General features: G+C 39.0%; 1 protein-coding gene across 1 annotated transcript in view; it reads left to right on the top strand.

Moving 5' to 3' along the window:
• The window catches only part of LOC127662724 (lysophospholipid acyltransferase 2-like), an 89018-nt gene extending 71093 nt beyond the window's left edge, over nt 1–17925 (top strand). The window contains exons 8-13 of the mRNA XM_052154014.1: nt 1804–1996; nt 3681–3784; nt 3883–3947; nt 4040–4172; nt 5678–5829; nt 10721–17925. Coding sequence (XP_052009974.1) covers nt 1804–1996; nt 3681–3784; nt 3883–3947; nt 4040–4172; nt 5678–5829; nt 10721–10895 — 822 coding nt within the window. The 3' untranslated portion in view covers nt 10896–17925. The remainder of the gene's footprint in view (nt 1–1803; nt 1997–3680; nt 3785–3882; nt 3948–4039; nt 4173–5677; nt 5830–10720) is intronic.
• Nucleotides 17926–19002: the final 1077 nt, after the last annotated feature.

Below are 19002 nucleotides of genomic sequence, written 5' to 3'. Positions count from 1 at the left end.
TGCTTAGGGTCGTTGTCCTGTTGGAAGATTAACCTTCTCCCCAGTCTGAGGTCCAGAGTGCTCTGGAGCAGGTTTTCATCAAGGATGTCTCTGTACATTGCTGCATTCATCTTTCTCTCGATCCTGATTAGTCTCCCAGTTCCTGCCGCTGAAAAACATCCCCACAGCATGATACTGCCACCACCATGCTTCACTGTAGGGATGGTATTGGCCTGGTGATGAGCGGTGCCTGGTTTCCTCCACACATGACGCTTGCCATTCAGACCAAAGAGTTCAATCTTTGTTTCATCAGACCAGAGAATTTTGTTTCTCATGGTCTGAGAGTCCTTCAAGTGTCTTTGGCAAACTCACGTGCCTTTTACTGAGGAGTGGCTTCTGTCTGGCCGCTCTACCATACAGGCCTGATTGGTGGAGTGCGGCAGAGATGGTTGTTCTTCTGGAAGGTTCTCCTCTATCCACAGAGAAATGCTGGAGCTCTGTCAGAGTGACCATCGCGTTCTTGGTCACCTCCCTGACTAAGGCCCTTCTCCCCCAATCGCTCAGTTTTGCCGGGCGGCCAGCTCTAGGATGAGTCCTGGTGGTTCCAAACTTCCATTTACGGACGATGGAGGCCACTGTGCTCATTGGGACCTTCAATGCTGCAGACATTTTTCTGTACCCTTCCCCAGATCTGTGCATCGATACAGTCCTGTCTCGGAGGTCTACAGACAATTCCTTGGACTTCATGGCTTGGTTTGTGCTCTGTCTGTTAACTGTGGGACCTTATATAGACAGGTGTGTGCCATTGCAAATCATGTCCAATCAACTGAATTTAACACAGGTGGACTCCAATCAAGTTGTAGAAACATCTCAAGGATGATCAGTGGAAACAGGATGCACCTGAGCTCAATTTTGAGTGTCATGGCAAAGGCTGTGAATACTTAAGTACTTGTGATTTCTTCGTTTTTTACTTGTAATAAATTTGCAAAGATTTCAAAGAAACTTCTTTCAAGTTGTCATTAGTGATTTAAATTATACCACGTATGCCAAACATATGCATCCTGGGACTTTAGAGTTTTAAGTGATAAAATGGCATGCCATATAGAGCCTCCACATGGCACTCGGTGGAGAGTTTAAAAGGTTCTAATATTTATGAAAAGTTACATTTGCTTTATTTTAAACATTTCTGTTTAGTTTTAAGATCCATTCATATGTTAATGGATAGATATTTATGCTCGTTTTAAGAACTCTGTAAGAGTCATTTCGGCTTATGCCATTGGCAAAGATTTTGCTTGATTTCTGGAAATGTTTGTGTGTTTTGCTTGTTTCAATAGGGCCTTTTTTGCCATATAAGCAAATTGAACATACTGTATGTATACTGCTTTTTTTTTTAAGTGTAAATTGCACCATTCATGCTATCAGTTGATCATGCACAATGATCTTTTAAGTTTCTAATGAATTAACCCATTTGTACAAATTTCCTGAATCATGTCTTATGCTTGAAGATCATTTGGATGTTCCTAACCAAAACTTTTACTGCTGGAAAATTTGTAATTGATTGTTTCACTCAAAACAATAAATTAATTAGACATAAATTAGACATTTTTATTGAAAAACAAGACAAGGATATTGATTGCAAAATGTAAAATACTAATGTATTTGTCTTTTTTGTGCAATTTGTTTGTGATTGATTATGAAATACTAGTTTAGTTTTGATTACTGTACCACAGCTACTATTTATTGACATCTTGATCACATTTGTTTAGAGATTTTATTAACCATCAGTAGTCTGACTGTCTGAATTGTTTTGTGTTGCTGTTATAGAGGGATGTGATCCAGAAAGTCTTCACATGTGCTGTTTCCCTGCTGGTGTATTTGGTGATCTACACCGCGTGCCCCACTGACCGTGTCATCAATGACTCCTTCATGGCCTCTAACCCATTTTACATCCAGGTCCTGTACCTCTACATCTCCATGCTGGCCTTACGTCCTAAGTACTACTTTGTATGGACATTAGGTGAGTAGAACAGATGGGCAATATGCTCAGCTTGTATTAAATTATACATATAGCTGAGACGTATATGGGATGAAATGACCAAGCTATTTAAATGGAAGCTCCATTATTTTGATTTGTATATGTGTATTTGTATATTTTGATGTTAAATTTGTTTTAAAAGAAAAATATGCATACATCTTTGTGCTCCGAAAATGTCCATGACGGAATTCATGGCCATATTTGAGATTCCAATCTACTTACTGTATCTGCATTCATCATAATTTTGAACTACATAGCCATTTTTACTTCATGCAACATAATAACTGGACTGTGCTCATTTAAATTAAAAGCTATATTAATAAGGTCATGTGACATCTATGTAGCATACTAAAGTTTGAAATAGTTATAATTGCATAATGTTCACATATTATTATTATTATTATTTTTTGATAGCAGGCAGTATACAGTGCATACGCTACAATTTTAAGTGCAACTACATTAGGATACCTTTCCAAACATAGTCCATGACTGTATTTGGAATTGCATACTACCATACAACTATTACTATTTTTGCCATATCTTTAAATGAACTAGTAAGAGTAGTATGGCAGTATGCCTTTGCAAACTGAGCCCATGATCAAGTAGTGTATTATACTGCCTTCTTGTGTTCAAAAAGGGCATTGAGTGTTTTCTCTCAGTTGTTTCCCAAATACTGCTGACTAGATATCTGGGTAGGGTTGCACCAGCTTTCCGTAAGGTCTCACTTAAGTTGGGACGTAAAGTTCAAACTAAGGGCTTAGTAATTACTAGTTAGTTTGTAATGAAGTAAGTGCTTAATTTGGTTGCACCACACATTCTTAAGCAAGACTTAACTAGTAAGTCGTACACACTCCATAAAGTAATGCATAGTTGCATAATTTAACGTTTACCTGTATTGATCCAATAAGCAGCTTTAAAATTTGTATACAGAAGTGTTAAAAAGCCATGCATTTTAGTTTTATCTTGTTACAGTTGATGTTCAAACCTTGTTTGCTCACATAACTATCAGCTGTAATAAATTATATTCCAATTGAAATATGACATGTAATAAAAATATATTTAAATATGAGTATTTAACCTATGTAAACAATATTATTCAGGTACTGTGTCTAAAATTTAAGAGGGGCAATACATAAATGCATGTAACTATAAATATAAAAACTAAAAAAATAATTGAAATTATTTCATTTTAATATCCTGTATATTTTTGTATGTGATGAAACTTGACACTGGGCGATGCACCTCAGAAGGTGCACCATAAGACCGGTTTCATACTGAAGAGCCTCTAAGAAGCAAGCTGTTTTTTTTTTTTACACAATTTTCTCTCTCGTAAATGTAAACGATTGTAAATATCAAATTCACCATATACAGTATGTCTAAAGGATTGAAGTCTGTCATGCAGAACATGAGCTCACTGATGTCAGCTTTTTTATTCCAACCATTAATCCTGGTTGGAGGGTTTCATAAATATTTAGTTTATACGTAGGGTTACGTCCTACCTAAGTTTAATGGTGCAACACTCAAATATTTAGAAGTGCGTAAATTGTGACTTAGTGCCCATTTACTCCTCAACTAGGCTAAGTTGTGACTTACGTTTGGCTGGTGCAACCGGCCCCTGGTGACTTTGCATCAGAGTTATCAATGTATTATTTTCCCTCTTTTACAGCTGATGCCATCAACAATGCAGCTGGTTTTGGCTTTAATGGCTATAACACAGATGGTACACCAAAATGGGACAAAATATCAAACTTGAAAATAATGGACATTGAGGTACAGTAGGATACAAACAATTTAAGCCACTTCTAGCAGTTTGCCTTCTTTATAGATTTATAATCAAATATATAATATGTTTCCTTATGTTCTTGCAGTTTGCCACCAGCTTTAAGATGTTCTTGGATAACTGGAATATTCAGACAGCCCTTTGGTTAAAAAGGTGAGCGCTTCAAAACAGAATAATCTTAACTGAGCATTTGTCTTCTTTCTGATGAAAGAAATATGATTTTTTTATGTTTCTGTTACCTACAGGGTGTGTTACGAGCGCTGCCCGTACAATCCGACAGCAGCCACTTTCCTCCTCTCCGCCATGTGGCACGGAGTGTACCCGGGGTATTACCTGACTTTCATCACGGGCATCAGCATGACAATGGCAGCACGGGCAGTGAGTATTCTTTAAGTGACATTGGCTGCTTCACCAAGAAAAGGCATAGCCCACTCAAAAGAATAGTTCACTGAAAAATTATAATTCTCTCATTATTTACTCACCATTATGTCAAGCTTATTAGACTTTCTTTCTTCTATGGAACACAAACATAGATTTTATGATATATTTTTGTCAATACAATATAAATCAGTGTGGCCCAAAACTTTCAATATTCAAAATGAACATAAAGGCAGCATAAAGGTAATCCATATGACTCAAGTGGTTTAATCCATGTCTTCAGAAGCGATATGATCTGTTTTGGGTGAATATGACACTTTTCTTTAACTCTCTTCTTGAAGGAGGAAGCGGTAGCCAGGTAACAATCCACGTAGTCTTTTATTTTACACACGCAAAGATCTGCTTTTCAGCATAAAATTACACACACATACACACACACACAGTCAACTTTGTGCGTCTCTCCCCTCCAGTGGTCTGGATTGGCTCTTTTATCCCTCTCCCGCTCTCACTGCAACACAGAACAGCTGTTAAAGATAATTTCCCACATGTGTCAATCCTTACCATTCTTCCTCTCGCAGCCTCGCTCTCCACAAACGTCGCTCGGCCACGACCACATCACCATACATTACAAAATGTAACTCCTTTTTCACTATAAATCTTGACATCTGCAGTCTTCTTAGCCTGATCATGAGAGAAGCTTGATTACACTTCCTCGTGCTCGTCCTTGTGCATGAAGCATGAGGAAATGTAATCGAGCTTGTCTTGTGATCATAAACTATTCCTTTTAAATGAAAATTCTGCCATCATTTACTCACTCTCATGTAGTTCAAAACCCATTTGACTTTCTGTAGTCTGTGGAACATAAAATTTGATTTTTTTTTAACAATATCCTGGCTAAACCTTTCCATATTATTGGGGACTGGTGCTGTCAAGCTGCTAAATGAAAATTGAATCTAGCAAAATACACTGATGAGCCACAACATTAAAACCTCCCTCTTATTGTGTAGGTCCCCCTTGTGCCACCAAAAATTATGAGATGCTATTCTTCTCACCACAATTGTACAGAGCGGTTCTCTGAGTTACCATAGACTTTGTCAGTTCAAAGCAGTCTGGCTATTCTCTCTGTTTACCTCTCACTTCAACAAGGTGTTTTCATCTGCAGAACTGCTGCTCACTGGATGTTTTTTGATTTGGCACCATTCAGAGTAAATTCTAGACTGTTGTGCATGAAAATCCCTGGAAATCATCAGTAACAGAAATACTTCTGGTTTTCGGTTACATTCTGCAAAAAATGTTGTTCATTTTCGTTCCTTGAATTGTTTTTGTACCTGCTGTTAATGTAGTGAGATTTTGACAAATGTGTTTTAAGGGAGTTATGTTCTAAAAGTCCACCATGACAACAGTGCATATAGTTGCAGAAACACCCATTTATGTTTGTAAAGGTTGTGATTTGCATTCATAATATGTTTTGAATTTTTAAAGATACACCATTTGCTCTTTTTCAGGTCAGACACAACGTGAGACAATACTTCCTGGGCTCATCCACACTCAAGCTTATCTATGATGTGATCACGTGGGCCAGCACGCAGATCGCCATATGCTACACTGTTGTACCATTTGTACTACTGGCAGTGGGGCCATCACTAAAGTTTTATAGGTCAGTAAAACATTTACACCAATATGTGACATCAGGGGCACCTTAAGGATTTTTGGGCCCCTGACAAATTTGCACTCTGGGCACCCTATTTTATAACAACCCATACAACATTTTTGATACAAACCTCTGAAGTCAAAATGGGGATTCCACACACTAAATCATCTTTTATTATCAAGTAAGACTAACAGCGGTCTTCATTTCAGCTAACTAGTGCGAACTGGCCATTTATAACAAACTCACGAAGGAGTCTTGGAGGTTTTGCTTGGATCCCTGTCTGTCCAGGGCCCTTGGACCCCCCTCCCCCCATTTCTCCTTGTTTGACTCAGAATCAATACACCGCAGGCTCTTCCAGTTTATATATGAGTGAGTTCAGGTGCTAAACCATTAATAAAATGCAATGCTTTAGTGAGCAGTTTAAGAACACATCGTTAACCCATATGCGCCACTGAGCTATTGCTGAAAGTTATTAGTGGGAGATGTGAAGCTGACAGATAAAATTAAGTTGGCTCCATTCATTAGATGGTTTTACTGGCCAGAGTCTGGTGATACTTTATAAGTTGGGAGAGGGCATTTAATTTCACAGCCTTTACTGAAATCAAATAAATATATAATGGTCATTTGTCGGAGCAGCGCTGTTATATGAGTTCACCTGAGCAACACATAAAGCATTTTCATTAAAGAGGCAGAATTAAGCTGGGAGGGAACTGTTGTGGATTAGATTGAAGGATGTGGGAGCCCAGCCAATGAAAGGAGGTCTCAGTGACAACCAAGGTGGTTAGGGTTTGTCTGGTTAGCATGAGCATTTAGTCCCTGCTGGTAGATGTCATTACTACACCATTATTTGACATCCAAATGGGGGGCGCTATAGAGGGCATTGCAATAAATGTGTCGTCACAATACCATCTGCATTCCATTCACTTCCAATCAAAATCATCTGTTCCCTATCAAAAAGCTACACTTGGATGCTGCGCTGATTTAGCGCTTTTTGAACGCCTTTAGGAGTGACCAGCTGTGAATATGTGTGCAACACGTCAGTGAAATTAACTAGAATTTATAGCCTCCACTGGTGACATCATCAGGATGCGCCGGTACAGGGACTATAAATAGATGCTCCACAGGTGCATCATCAGGTCTTTTGTCTTTAGACCACTCTGTGTGTGTTGTGCTTCTCAACCCTGTCAAAACCTTTCTACTTTCCTCTGTTAGGAGTTAGAATTTGTTAGGCAGTTCACAGAATACCTTTCTCTTTCAAGAATGACTGATAAACAAAGCAAGCGGTGTGTGTTCCCGTGTTTACGTTCTATGGCTGAAACGGACACACACCAGTTTTGTGTGTTTGGGGGAAGAGCATGCTGCTCTTGCGTTGGGGCGGGGCAGGTGCGAGCATTGAGATCTGTTTTCAGTCAAAAGTCTCTCTTTCTTCTGAGAGCCAGCACCCACTCTTTCAACGTGGGGCTCTCGTATGGATCTGGCTGAGGAGCGAGAGACGGGTCTGTCCCTATCGCTCACTCTCTCCCCAGATCTGTGCGCTCCGGCACCTCTTCGGTTCATGAGGGGGACGCTGAATCTCTTGAGTGTGCGGACTTTGAGCTACCCACCTCTGAGCATTCTGAGCACTCTGAGGAATTACTCGAGGTGGTTACTCGGGCTCCAAACTGGAAGACAGATTTCTGTCTGTAGCCAAAGGAAGGGAACGCTACATCAGTCCCTTCCTTTTTTGATGACCTCAATGACGAGCTTTCTCGTTCATGGAGGACACCTTATACTTCCCGTGTCCTCGTGCCCTCGACGTCGACATATTCGACTATCGTGGGTGCGGAGGCACGGGGGTATTCCATGATGCCGCCGGTAGATGAGACACTTGCGGGTTATCTCTCGCCTGGCTCGGCATCATCTCTAAAGAGACCCACTCTTCCCAAAAAGCTGTGCAGGACCACCTCCACACTTGTGGGGAAAGCTTATCAGACAGAGTGTCAGGCAGGTGCTTCCCTGCACACTATGGCAGTGTTGCAGGCGTACCAGGCTGACCTGTTAAAGAACTTGAGTGTGGGCAGTACGGCTGACGAAGAGGCTTTCGCAGAGCTTCATCGTGTCACAGATCTGTCTCTCCGGGCGACCAAACAGACGGCTCACGCTATTGGCCGGTCTATGGCTGCTTTGGTCTGCACAGAGAGACACTTATGGCTAAACCTTTCGGGCATCAGAGACAAGGACAAAGTGTTCCTCCTCGATGCCCCGATTTCACCTTCTGGCTTATTTGGTGACTCTATGAACACGGTCATCACCAGGTTTCAAGAGGTCGAAATGTCATGAGGAAGCCTTTGGGCAATTCCTTCCTCGCCGCACTCAGGGGGAGGGGCCGCCGGCCACCCAGCCCAACCCCTGTCCTTCTAGAAGGGAGGCTCAAAAACAGAGCGTGGCGAATAGCGCTCCCCCTCGTAGAGACTGGGAACTGGCTCGTCGCCCTCAGCAGCCCCCAAAGAAAGACCTCAGGACCATCATCTCCAAGAAGAGAAAGCCTTGACGGTTTTGCACCCAGCCTTGTGAGGGTAGCCATCGAGGCTTAAATCTCTCAGTATGGGCGTTCACGAAGTGCATGGATGCAGTACTGGCTCCTTTGTGACTCCGGGGCATCGGCATTCTGAATTATATAGACGACTGGCTGATACTAGCACAGTCACAACAACTGGCATTTCAGCACAGGGATATCGTCTTAGCTCATCTGGTTTCTCTGGGGTTGAGGCTCAATGCCAAGAAAAGCGTCCTCTCTTCCTCTCAGAAAACTACCTATCTGGGGATCATATGGAATGCGATCACAATGCAGGCACAATTGTCTCCCGCTCGAATCGAGTCCATTCAGAACACCCTGAGCCAGTCAGGCTAGGCCAAGGTTGCACTGTTCGTCAGTATCAACGAATACTAGGTCTCATGGCATCTGCGTCCTCGGTGATCCCTTTGGGCCTTCTGCACATGAGACCATTTCAGTTGTGGCTCAAAGCCAGGGGATTTCATCCAAGGGCCAACAATATTGCTCTCATCCTGACTAAGGTTCCTTTCTCGACCGTACATCCGGTCAATCTTGAAGCCTTCTGCTCCCCGCCGTTTACAACGCCGGAGCAGGAAAGACTTCACGAACTGTGTCCAGTCCTTGCCCTTCAGACTTTTGTCCACCGCACTAGCCAGTGGCTTAAGTCAGGGCAACTATTTGTTTGTCATGGGGGCCATAACAAAGGCGTGGCCGCCACCAAGCAAACAATGTCACATTGGGTGAGGGATGCTATTGCCCTGGCCTATGAGGTACGTGGTCAAGCTTTGCCAGTAGGTATCAGGGCTCACTCTACCAGAGGGGTCGTCTCCTCTAAAGCTTTGGCCAGAGGTGTCCCTCCGCACACATTCATAAGATTCTATAGTTTGGATATTCATGCCACTCTGGGCTCTTATGTCCTTGAATCAACATCACAAGCTCATGTCTGAGACCTCTCGTGCTCTTGTTAGCACAACTACACAACCGTAAGTGGTCCAGACACTCGCAGTGCGGCTGCGTGGGTATTCTCGTTCCCAAAGCGCTAAATCAGCACAGCATCAAAGTGTAGCTTTTTGATAGGGAACGTCTCGGTTTACTTAACTGTAACCCCTGTTCCCTGATAAAAGGGGAACGAGATGCTGCGCTTCATTGCCGCACTGAGGATGCCCCAGGACAGCTCTTCAGACAAAATACCTGACGATGCACCTGTGGTGCATCTATTTATAGCCCCTGTCACCGGCGGAGCCTATAAATTATAGTCTATTTCATTGATGTGTTGCTCACATATTCACAGCTGGTCATCCTAAAGACGTTCCCAAAGCGCTACATCAGCACAGCATCTCGTTCCGCTTTTATCAGGGATAAACTGCGTGTTATTAATTGTGCAATTGCGTTTTTAATTATATATATATATATATGTACGTATACACACTGTATTTATACAGTATATAGTATATTTGTTATTATTTGTTATATTATATATCTACATTTTAACTTTTTAAGTTTTTTTTATACTGACATTATTTTATGGACAATTAAGCACATTTTAAAAATATGAATGACACTAAAAATACACTTCATTTTCTTTATACAAAATGTAATTTCAGAAAAAACTAATGACATCATTTGCAGGGCTCCCTGTTCTTCTATTCTAATCTTTTCCATTTGCAAAAATAATTTTTGGGAGTCTAACATTTATATTTCTTATTGACATTCTAAAGCTGAAGATATAAATAACCATCTTAAGACAAAAGCTTTTGTGAAACATCTTAAGACTTTTGCACATATATTTATGTAAAATTGGATATTATCTTGACAGGTTTCATGAAAATCACCCAGATATTCTCTTCTTCTTCTGTCAGATTTCACTTTTAGTTCACCTAGTGCTGCCGTTTGAAGATAATTTTGTGGATCAAGTTAATGTTAGTTAAACCGTTGACATGTTTATAGCAAACAACCTGAATTATATCACATCTGGTTTAATGACACAAACATTTAGCAGTAACTGTAACGCCCCTTGAAGTTTGTTACATCCAGAGTACTGCAAGAATTTGAAGTTTGTACAACATATTGTGCAATTGCAATGTGTTGGTCAAGCATGTGCGTCAGTATTTGGATACTTGTGTAGAATTTGAGTTTTGCGCAGAGTATGTTTCTGTTCTGAAAACAAATTCCACTGTCATATGTTAATAAATAAATAATTTGGTTCATGTAAATAGAGTATTAACATATAAACCTGCCTGTCCTACACACAAAACATAGAGTGTACAATCAGTCTTACACACACAGTATCTATGCCAAAGTATTGCAAATGTCAATGACAGAACAACTAAAATGTATCTTTTGCACTCTGTTATCTCTCTTCAGCTCGTGGTACTGCTGCATGCACTTGATCTGCTTGTTACTGGTGCTGGTGTTACCCGTGAAGTCCAGACGCTCACATGCAAAACAACAGCAGCACCAGAGCAGCATTCATACCAGCGAACACAACTGCCTCTCCTCTCCTGACAACAACTGCAATGAGAAGCAGAAAGCCACATGAGGGCGGCATGGAGGGCCGCTCGCTCGCACACGCTGCTGTGAGGAACTCTGATATCAATACTGAGAGACAAAGGGCGGCCATTTCTATCCTTAGATCCAACGGTGGCATTAACAAGGCACAAACTCCAGCAACAAAACAGAGAGAAGAGACGCCGAAAACATTATCGCCCAGATGAAGATGCATTTGCTGTGGTTTTATATAGGAAAAACTTTCATAGGATCTTATGAAATTGGGGGTATTTTTGGATCTAGGTGAATAATTATAGGAAGCAGAATAATTGACTTAAACGTCAGTAAATCTAAAGTTGCCTTAAAGCCTCTATATATTTAGGGCCTGAAGCAACGTATTGGGATCGTGTCACGTAGGAATGGGCAGTCATTCTTGGCTTATAGTGTCACTACATTAGTGCAGGAAGTCTAGCACTGGAATCAGCTTCCATGCTACGTAAAGGATTCTGCCATTTTCATTTAAACAAAGTAACCTCAGTTTGAGATCTCCTCAAAAGAATGTGTGTGGTAATGTTAAAAAAAAACAAGTACTTGTGTGTTGCCAAACTCATAGGCCTTAGGTTCTTATCTCTTGCCATCAATTGATCTTTATTGTTTGTTAATAGAGCTTTTCAGTCATGACATCAATTTGTAGACCAACCCGAAAGACTAATTCGCCATGGGTTCCCTCAGGAATTTTAAATGGGTTTTTAGAATAGTGATGTTTGATTTATGAGGAAAATAAGCTCTGTGGCTAACATTACTGGAAGCAACTTTCTGTTTTTGTTCGGCAACAAGAATACTTGCTTGATACAATAAATGACGTATAATTCATCAGAAAACCATAGCTGTGCTTATGTTGCAGCATACTGTCAACATTTTAAAAATTCATGTTTGAGGTATGACTGTGTGATTTATGGCGTAGAACAAAATGCAAAAGTCTCTTCAAGTAATTAAACCTTATTTTACTCTATTCTTAACCCTTTGGATATTCCTGAGGGAACTCACGGCTCAGAAATGCTAATTCAAAGGTTTTAGGACTACAAACTGAACAGCTCTATTTCTGTGGTTTTCTAGTAGTTTCATATCTGCTGCTTTATCTGGCTTTGTTGGGAAAAAGGCTTAAAGGGAGGAGGCCTTCGTTTTAAATAATTCTTTTTCTTCTTCTTCTTCTTTTTTTGCTATAATTTCAGTGATTTGTTTTGTTGATTTTTGCTAGGGGCTTTCTATTTCATTAAAGGTGCACTCAGTAACTTTTGTCTTTGTGTCATCTTGGACTTACACTGACACCTAGCGGCTTGGATGCGGCATCATTTAAAATCAATAGTTTTCAGTTTGAGATGCCATTGTAGATATTTAGCATTCACAGTTAGCCTTGATTACTTTAACATGTCAAATAATAGGACATTTACTGACATTAAGCGAGTACGTAGTGTTCAGCTGGTCATGTGATTCTAACATGGCAGCCCCCATGTGTGGACCCTCTCCATGTAGAATAAAACAGCTTTTATAAGGTTACTGATATGACTGAAGTCTTCATTGAGTGGTCCATGTGAGTGGGCGTGATTTCCTACCTATATAGCAAAATTACAATTCATGTCTTAAGGAGTTAAACTTAAATGCGGATGAAATTACAGAGTGCACCTTTAAGGGTGGTATTTATTTTATTATTTGTGGATTGTGGGTTTCCTCAGGGCTTGCAGGTCTCATTTTAGACAAGATAGTTTCTCTATGATCTATGTTTCTCAGGAGCTATTAACAGAAAACACCATTCATTGGGTCTCATTCACTGATATGTGAACACAACAAGTGAGTATGCACATTCATTTGTTCTTACCCTCGTTCTGATGGTGACAAATCTGGATGATCCTAAATTAGGGAGTCCGTGCCAGCTGTTACTAATTAGGATAATACACACCCAGACAATCTCCATATAAGGGCTTTCCGCACAACACTCTCATAAGATGCACTTGTCTGAGAGAATGTTCAGCAGGATCTAAAGTGTGCAATTCTCAAAACCAGTTGAAATGGCTAATAGTTTTTTTCACAGTAATAGTCCAAATTTAATGTACTGTCATTTAAAGGCTGTTCGCACCAAGTGTTGAAGTGTCTCGTTTTTAGATGGCGAGTCAGATTAAAAAGAACATTAACTTTTAAAAAAGCCTCCAGAGACACCTGTGTTCTGTTCTATTCGTTGTTCTGCATCTCGCTTTTTTAGTGTAAGAAATCGTTCGGTCTGAACAGCCCTTTAGTTATTCATATACACAAAGGTATACATTTTATTTCCATAGAGACACAACAAACAACAAACATAATTTCAAATCGATACAATAATAAAATGTTAGCTAGCCTTCTATCCAACACTACTGTATTTAGGTTTAGTGTTTGGTTAAGGGATCTGGCTTTATGGTTAGGTTTGGGTTAGGGGTTAAATATAGGAAAACATTTAATACATTTGTTTGTTGGTTTGTTCATTTTTCTCTATGGAAGTTAAAGTTGTATGTTTTTGTCCTAGCCAACTTGTACGATTTCTTGCGATTTCGCTATCTATCGCATATATCGCACACTATTATTATAACTTGTCATGAGAGTCGTGGTTTTTGCGTTTGTGCGGTTTCAGTTGGGTCGAAAATTTTATGTCAATTTTGAATTAATTTAAGCACCAATTGTTGATGAATCATGATTTCTGCATGAAAACGTCTGCACATCGATTTTATGCATGGTTAGTGAATGACACCCAGTATTTCTCAATATCATAACTTGTTTATACAAAGGTATTTTTATTTCACGGACATACCCAAGTGCATTATCTTTTTTCATCTTTTTCATTAGTGCATGTTGAGTGAAGAGATGGTGTTTAGTTTTGAATACAATGCTAGTGCTCTTATCAAACCTCCACAACAGTCATAATTGTGTAGTGCTTCAGTATGTATACATGCAATACTCAGTACTTTACCTGGATACATGAGATACTACACACAGTACTTGGATACATGCAGTTTCAACATTTATTCAGGATCAGTGCTTGACTACTTCATTATGTTGGAGTTTTTTCAGTTCATCCATCTGTGTTTTTGGGCCCTAAAGAAACCTGCAACAATCTTGATTAACAAAGTAGATTTACTAATGTCACAACATTTAATTTCTTCAAAAAATTATCCTTAAAACAATGTCAGAAAGCGTTGCTCACATCACTTGATCTTAGTCCCCCGAAATCTACATTTTATAGGTGCACACAGTAACTTTTTTTTTTTTGTGTCATCTTGGACTTGCAGTGACACCTAGTGGTGTGGATGCAGCATCATTTAAAATCAAACGTTTTCCTTAACAGATGCCATTGTAGAATTTACTATTTACTGTCAGACATTGTTAATTTAGTCCAAGAGTGAAAGTTTCCAATAACAGGGTGGTTACTAAGATTGAGTAAGTGGTATTCGGCTGGTCATGTGTTTGTAACATGGCAGCCCCATTAGGGGACCCGCTCAACATAGAATAAAATAGCTTTTATAAGGCTACTAATATGACTGGAATTATCTCCTCATGTGAGTGGTCATGACTTAATACATACGTTTCAAAATTACAATTCATTTATTTCGGAGTAAAACATTTTTAATGAAGAAAGAAAATACTGTGTGCACCTTTAAGATAAGAGCAAATGTGTGGTTTCTTCCACACGTTTACCTCTTTGTGAAAGTGACTTCTCTGCATGTTAAGTTAGCAAAGGATAGATCTTTATGTGTTAATTATGGGCTTAAGGGACTAAAGCATTTACCAAAGTGTGTTTCACTGCATATTTGTTTTTTGTTTTTTTACTTTTTGATCAAGACTTTGGAGCTTGTTTAAATATCTCAAAATGTAAGGGTATAAGGGGCGAGTTGAGTAAAAATAATGAGCAGGATACATAGCTAGTTTATGAAAAACAATGTGTTTTTCAGGGAGTAAATTTGACCAACCTTCTATCCCTGTGGTATTGTAAGCACACTTCTCTAAAGTCTTATTGTATTTGGATTCACAGAACACCAGGCACATAAAATCAGATTAATTACAGTTGTAATTGAAGAACAATTGTAGCAACTGCATATCCGATAAGAAGATGAATGCCAAGTCTGCAGCTCTTGTTGGTATTATTGCATTATAAGTGTTCAAAACCTTTTTAGTACAAAATGAAGAGTTTTGCTCACGAGTCCTTTAATATATCAATTGTATATTTTTGCTTATTTTTCCTTAAAGATTTAGCTTAAGGTGATAGTTCATCAAAATACAAAAACCGGGCCATGTCCAGGATTTTATACATGGGGGGCAAGTGTAGAATAAGGGGTGGCAACTAGGGCCGCATTAAGGTAGTCCGGGGCTTACCTCTTTGCTTTGTCCTGCCAGATGTCAGACCAGACCGCAGTTCTGTCCTCTTTAATCACACTCATGTTCTTCCAAAATGACTTTCTGTCCTCCATTGAACACAAGGGAGATGCTCACGAGAATGTTAGATTCAATCACCTTCACTTTCAGTGTTTCTTTTTTCACATACAATGAAAGTGAATGGTGACTAAGGCTTACATTCTGCTTAACATGTCCTTTAGAGGTCCACAGAGGTAAAAAAAAAAAAAAAGTAGTCATATGGGTTTTGAACAATGTGTAGATGAGTATAAAATTTTGTGGGCGCTGTCCTGTTAATGTATTAATTGTGGGGTAACATTTTACAATAAGGTTCCATTTTGTTAACGTGAACTAACAATGAACAATAGTTTACAGGATTTATTTATCTTGGTTAATGTTAATTTCAACATATTGTATATTAATATTTTAATTTTTTAAATCAAAAGTTGTATGTTAACATTAGTTATTGCACTAGGAATGAACAATGAACAGTTGTATTTTTATTAACTAACATTAACAAATGTTAATAAATTCTGTAAAATAATACATTGATCATGGAAAATTGTCATTTTTACTCACCTTCACATGGTTCATGAAACCTACTGCATTAACTAATGTTAATGAATGGGATCTTATTGTAAAGTGCTACCAATTGTAACTAGTGTACTAATCACATAACAAGCACCTCAATGCAAACTTGCTTCAAACGTCCAAAGTTGTAGCGAACACACACACAAGATGAGACAGTCACAATGTCGGATGAAACTGCTTTATTAATAGAAAGCAGGCAAAAGTACATAACAGGGTAAATCCAGAGGGAGAATTGTCGAGGGAAGCGTAGGGTCAATAGCCGGGGAATCAAAGTATCGTAAGGGGCAAATCTGGGAGAGAGTGGTAAACGAGAGCGGGAGGTCGAAGCCGGGAAAACAGTTAACAATTAGGGCGAAGAACTAGACGGGACTAGCGGGATCAAAGACAGGAGAACAAGGGGAGCTGGCAAGCTAAGGGGTAAGCAAGAGGAGGTCAAAACTAGACGAGACTAGCGGGGGGCAAAGATACGGGAAACTAAACACAATAACCAACCCCCGTGAAACGGATGTGCTGTGGTATTTATAGGGGAAGGTGCAGGTGTAAACAATGAAAGGTGATGAGACGAGTGCAGGTGAAACTAATGTGCAGGAGGATTGGAAGCGCGTGAGAAACTCGAGGAAGGGAGATAACCTACGAGCATGTGAGCGAGTAGGAGCAAAGTGGGCGTGAGGGCTCGAGCGAGCAAAAAGAGCGTGAAAAGCTCGAGGGTGCGGAGCGAGGGAGTGAGGTCGAGGGAGTGAGTGTGTGTGCGACGAAGCGGGGATGGGGCAGAGGAGCGGGGTTCGTGACAAAAGTGCCAAATCACATGAGGTGCACAAGCTGTACGTCTGCAACAAAAAGATCACTTTATTTGAAAATGTTTGCAACAGGGTGAGAAGTTTGTACTAAAAAAAAAAAAAAGAGTGATTTATTTGGTCTTAAAAAAAATATTAAATAAACATTTTTACCCACTGAGAATGGGAGAGGTTTTAGTTTTCACTCTCCCTTTTGCACTTTTGGTAGGAATGAGTCGTGATTGTGCTAATGTAGAAAACTGCCAGAGCAATGCAAGAGACTTTTGTGATACTCAATGGTTTGAATAGATGGTTACTAAAACGTAAATGCTTGAATTTCCCCACATGGTTACACTATATTCAGTGTAGCATCTTTTATTGTTAAACAAAATAAACCATGATGGCATTCCAGTGTTATAGGCGTACATGTAAACAGGTTGCATCCATAGAATGACATTAGACTGTGTTCATTGTTGTTTATGTGTAAACATTGTCCCTTTGTTCAAATACATTGTCTCTTTGCTCAAAAATATCAGCTGCATACAGCCAAAGGTTTTTAGTTTGTCAAGGCCCAAGTAATTAATATTGAAGGCATAGATCAGCATTATTTATCTGTTAAATTTCAGTTATGTGGGGTTAAGTCATTCATTGATTTCTGTACTATTTCCAACTACTGATTCAGCCATGAATATGTGAAACTGTGTGACTACTGTAATTTCTCTATAGTGCACAACTTTTACACTAACCCCCTAAACGGTTCTGTCCTTTTTTATTGTCTTGTTGACATGTTTTTTGATCATTCAAATGTTAATGATTTGTGACCCTTTATAAACATGCAAACCCCCTTACTGATTTCTGAGCTTTCCAGTTATTGCCCAGAATCATGTACTCTCACAATATTATTCCTACGGACTGGTCTTGGCATTGCATAAACCTGTAATGTACTGGAACATTAAGGATTTGTATTAAATGTTTCAAGGTTGTTGAGATAAACAGGAAATTAATACCTAATGCGTTACCCGTTTCAATATAATGAGTCCTCTTTTGTGCAAAACAACTTTTTTACTCTCATGCAACATGGATTGAGAACTGTTCGGAGGGGAACCAAAACTGTCTCACTGATTTTTTTTTTTTCCTTCTTTAAATCAGTGTAATAACCATAAATTGAGATGTGATAATTACCCTTGACATTTGACTGGTTTGAGGAGTGCTCTGAAGTTTTGCCAAGCCAAACAATCCTCCTTTGAAAACAGGACTTGGGACAATTATTTAATTCCACTACCTTGTTGAAAGTCACAAAACAAATAAACCATATTTTCCTTATCTGGATTCTTCCTGTTTTCATGTTTTCCACAGAGATATGACACTGAGTTTGCATAACAATTAATACAAATGCACCATACAGCTACTTCACAACATGAAGCAATATTTCTCAAATCCAACCATCCATCCATCCATCCATCCATCGTCAACCGCTTATCCTGTGTACAGGGTCGCGGGGTTTCTCAAATCCACTGATGATAAATATCAGTGCTTGAATCTGAAGACTGAAGGATGCAACAGAAAAGTCAAAATGTGCCATAGTAACTAGTTTCTGTAAAAAGAAAATACTGTACGCTGAAAAAAGGGAAAGCAGCTTTAGTGAAAATACTAAACCAGTACACTTAAAATCAACTTTATACATTTACGTTTGAGATGAGAATATGATTATATTGTGTAAAGTCCAAGTTAAATTTAACAGTCATCAAAAAGTGATATGATCTCATTGCTATGAAATGTTCAGTTGGATTCAGACTTCTAACGGTGGCGTTTACTCAACATGATTTTTACTGCTTGCTCAATGAACACAATCAGCTTAATTTAATTGTTTACAGTGCATCTATATTTGCTCTAGTTGTATTGTTATTATGTGAATAAAATTTGTCGCATCAATGTTTTGCTTAAACCACACATTTTCCAGCATGGTTTGCATGACTGGTTTGGGGGAATACTTTTTGAAATTACTGTGTTATTATACAGTATTTCTATACACAATGAAATAAGTAACAGACTTGTTAGAGTTTAATGTTCTGTTATATTGGGATTTAGAGGAGTTTCTGTCATTTTCATTGTGTGTAACCCAGTGTCCACTATTGAATTAAATTCAAGTTCATTTGAATTATGGTAAAATGAACCAATATTTATTTTTTATTTTTTCAGAGTAGTTGCTTAAGTAAGTGATAGCTCTGTAAAATGTAATTAATAAGGGATAAAACAAAATACACACAAACCTATGTGGTCACTTTATAATGCAAAATAAAAAATAAAATACATTATTTGTATATTATTATTAAAAAAGAGGTCTAACAAAAAAAAGGTCTAAATTAAGAAGCAAGAACAATA

The sequence above is a fragment of the Xyrauchen texanus genome, chromosome 22 (assembly GCF_025860055.1).
Source record: "Xyrauchen texanus isolate HMW12.3.18 chromosome 22, RBS_HiC_50CHRs, whole genome shotgun sequence".
Lineage (NCBI taxonomy): Eukaryota > Metazoa > Chordata > Actinopteri > Cypriniformes > Catostomidae > Xyrauchen > Xyrauchen texanus.
This window is presented reverse-complemented; position numbering and strand designations above follow the sequence as displayed.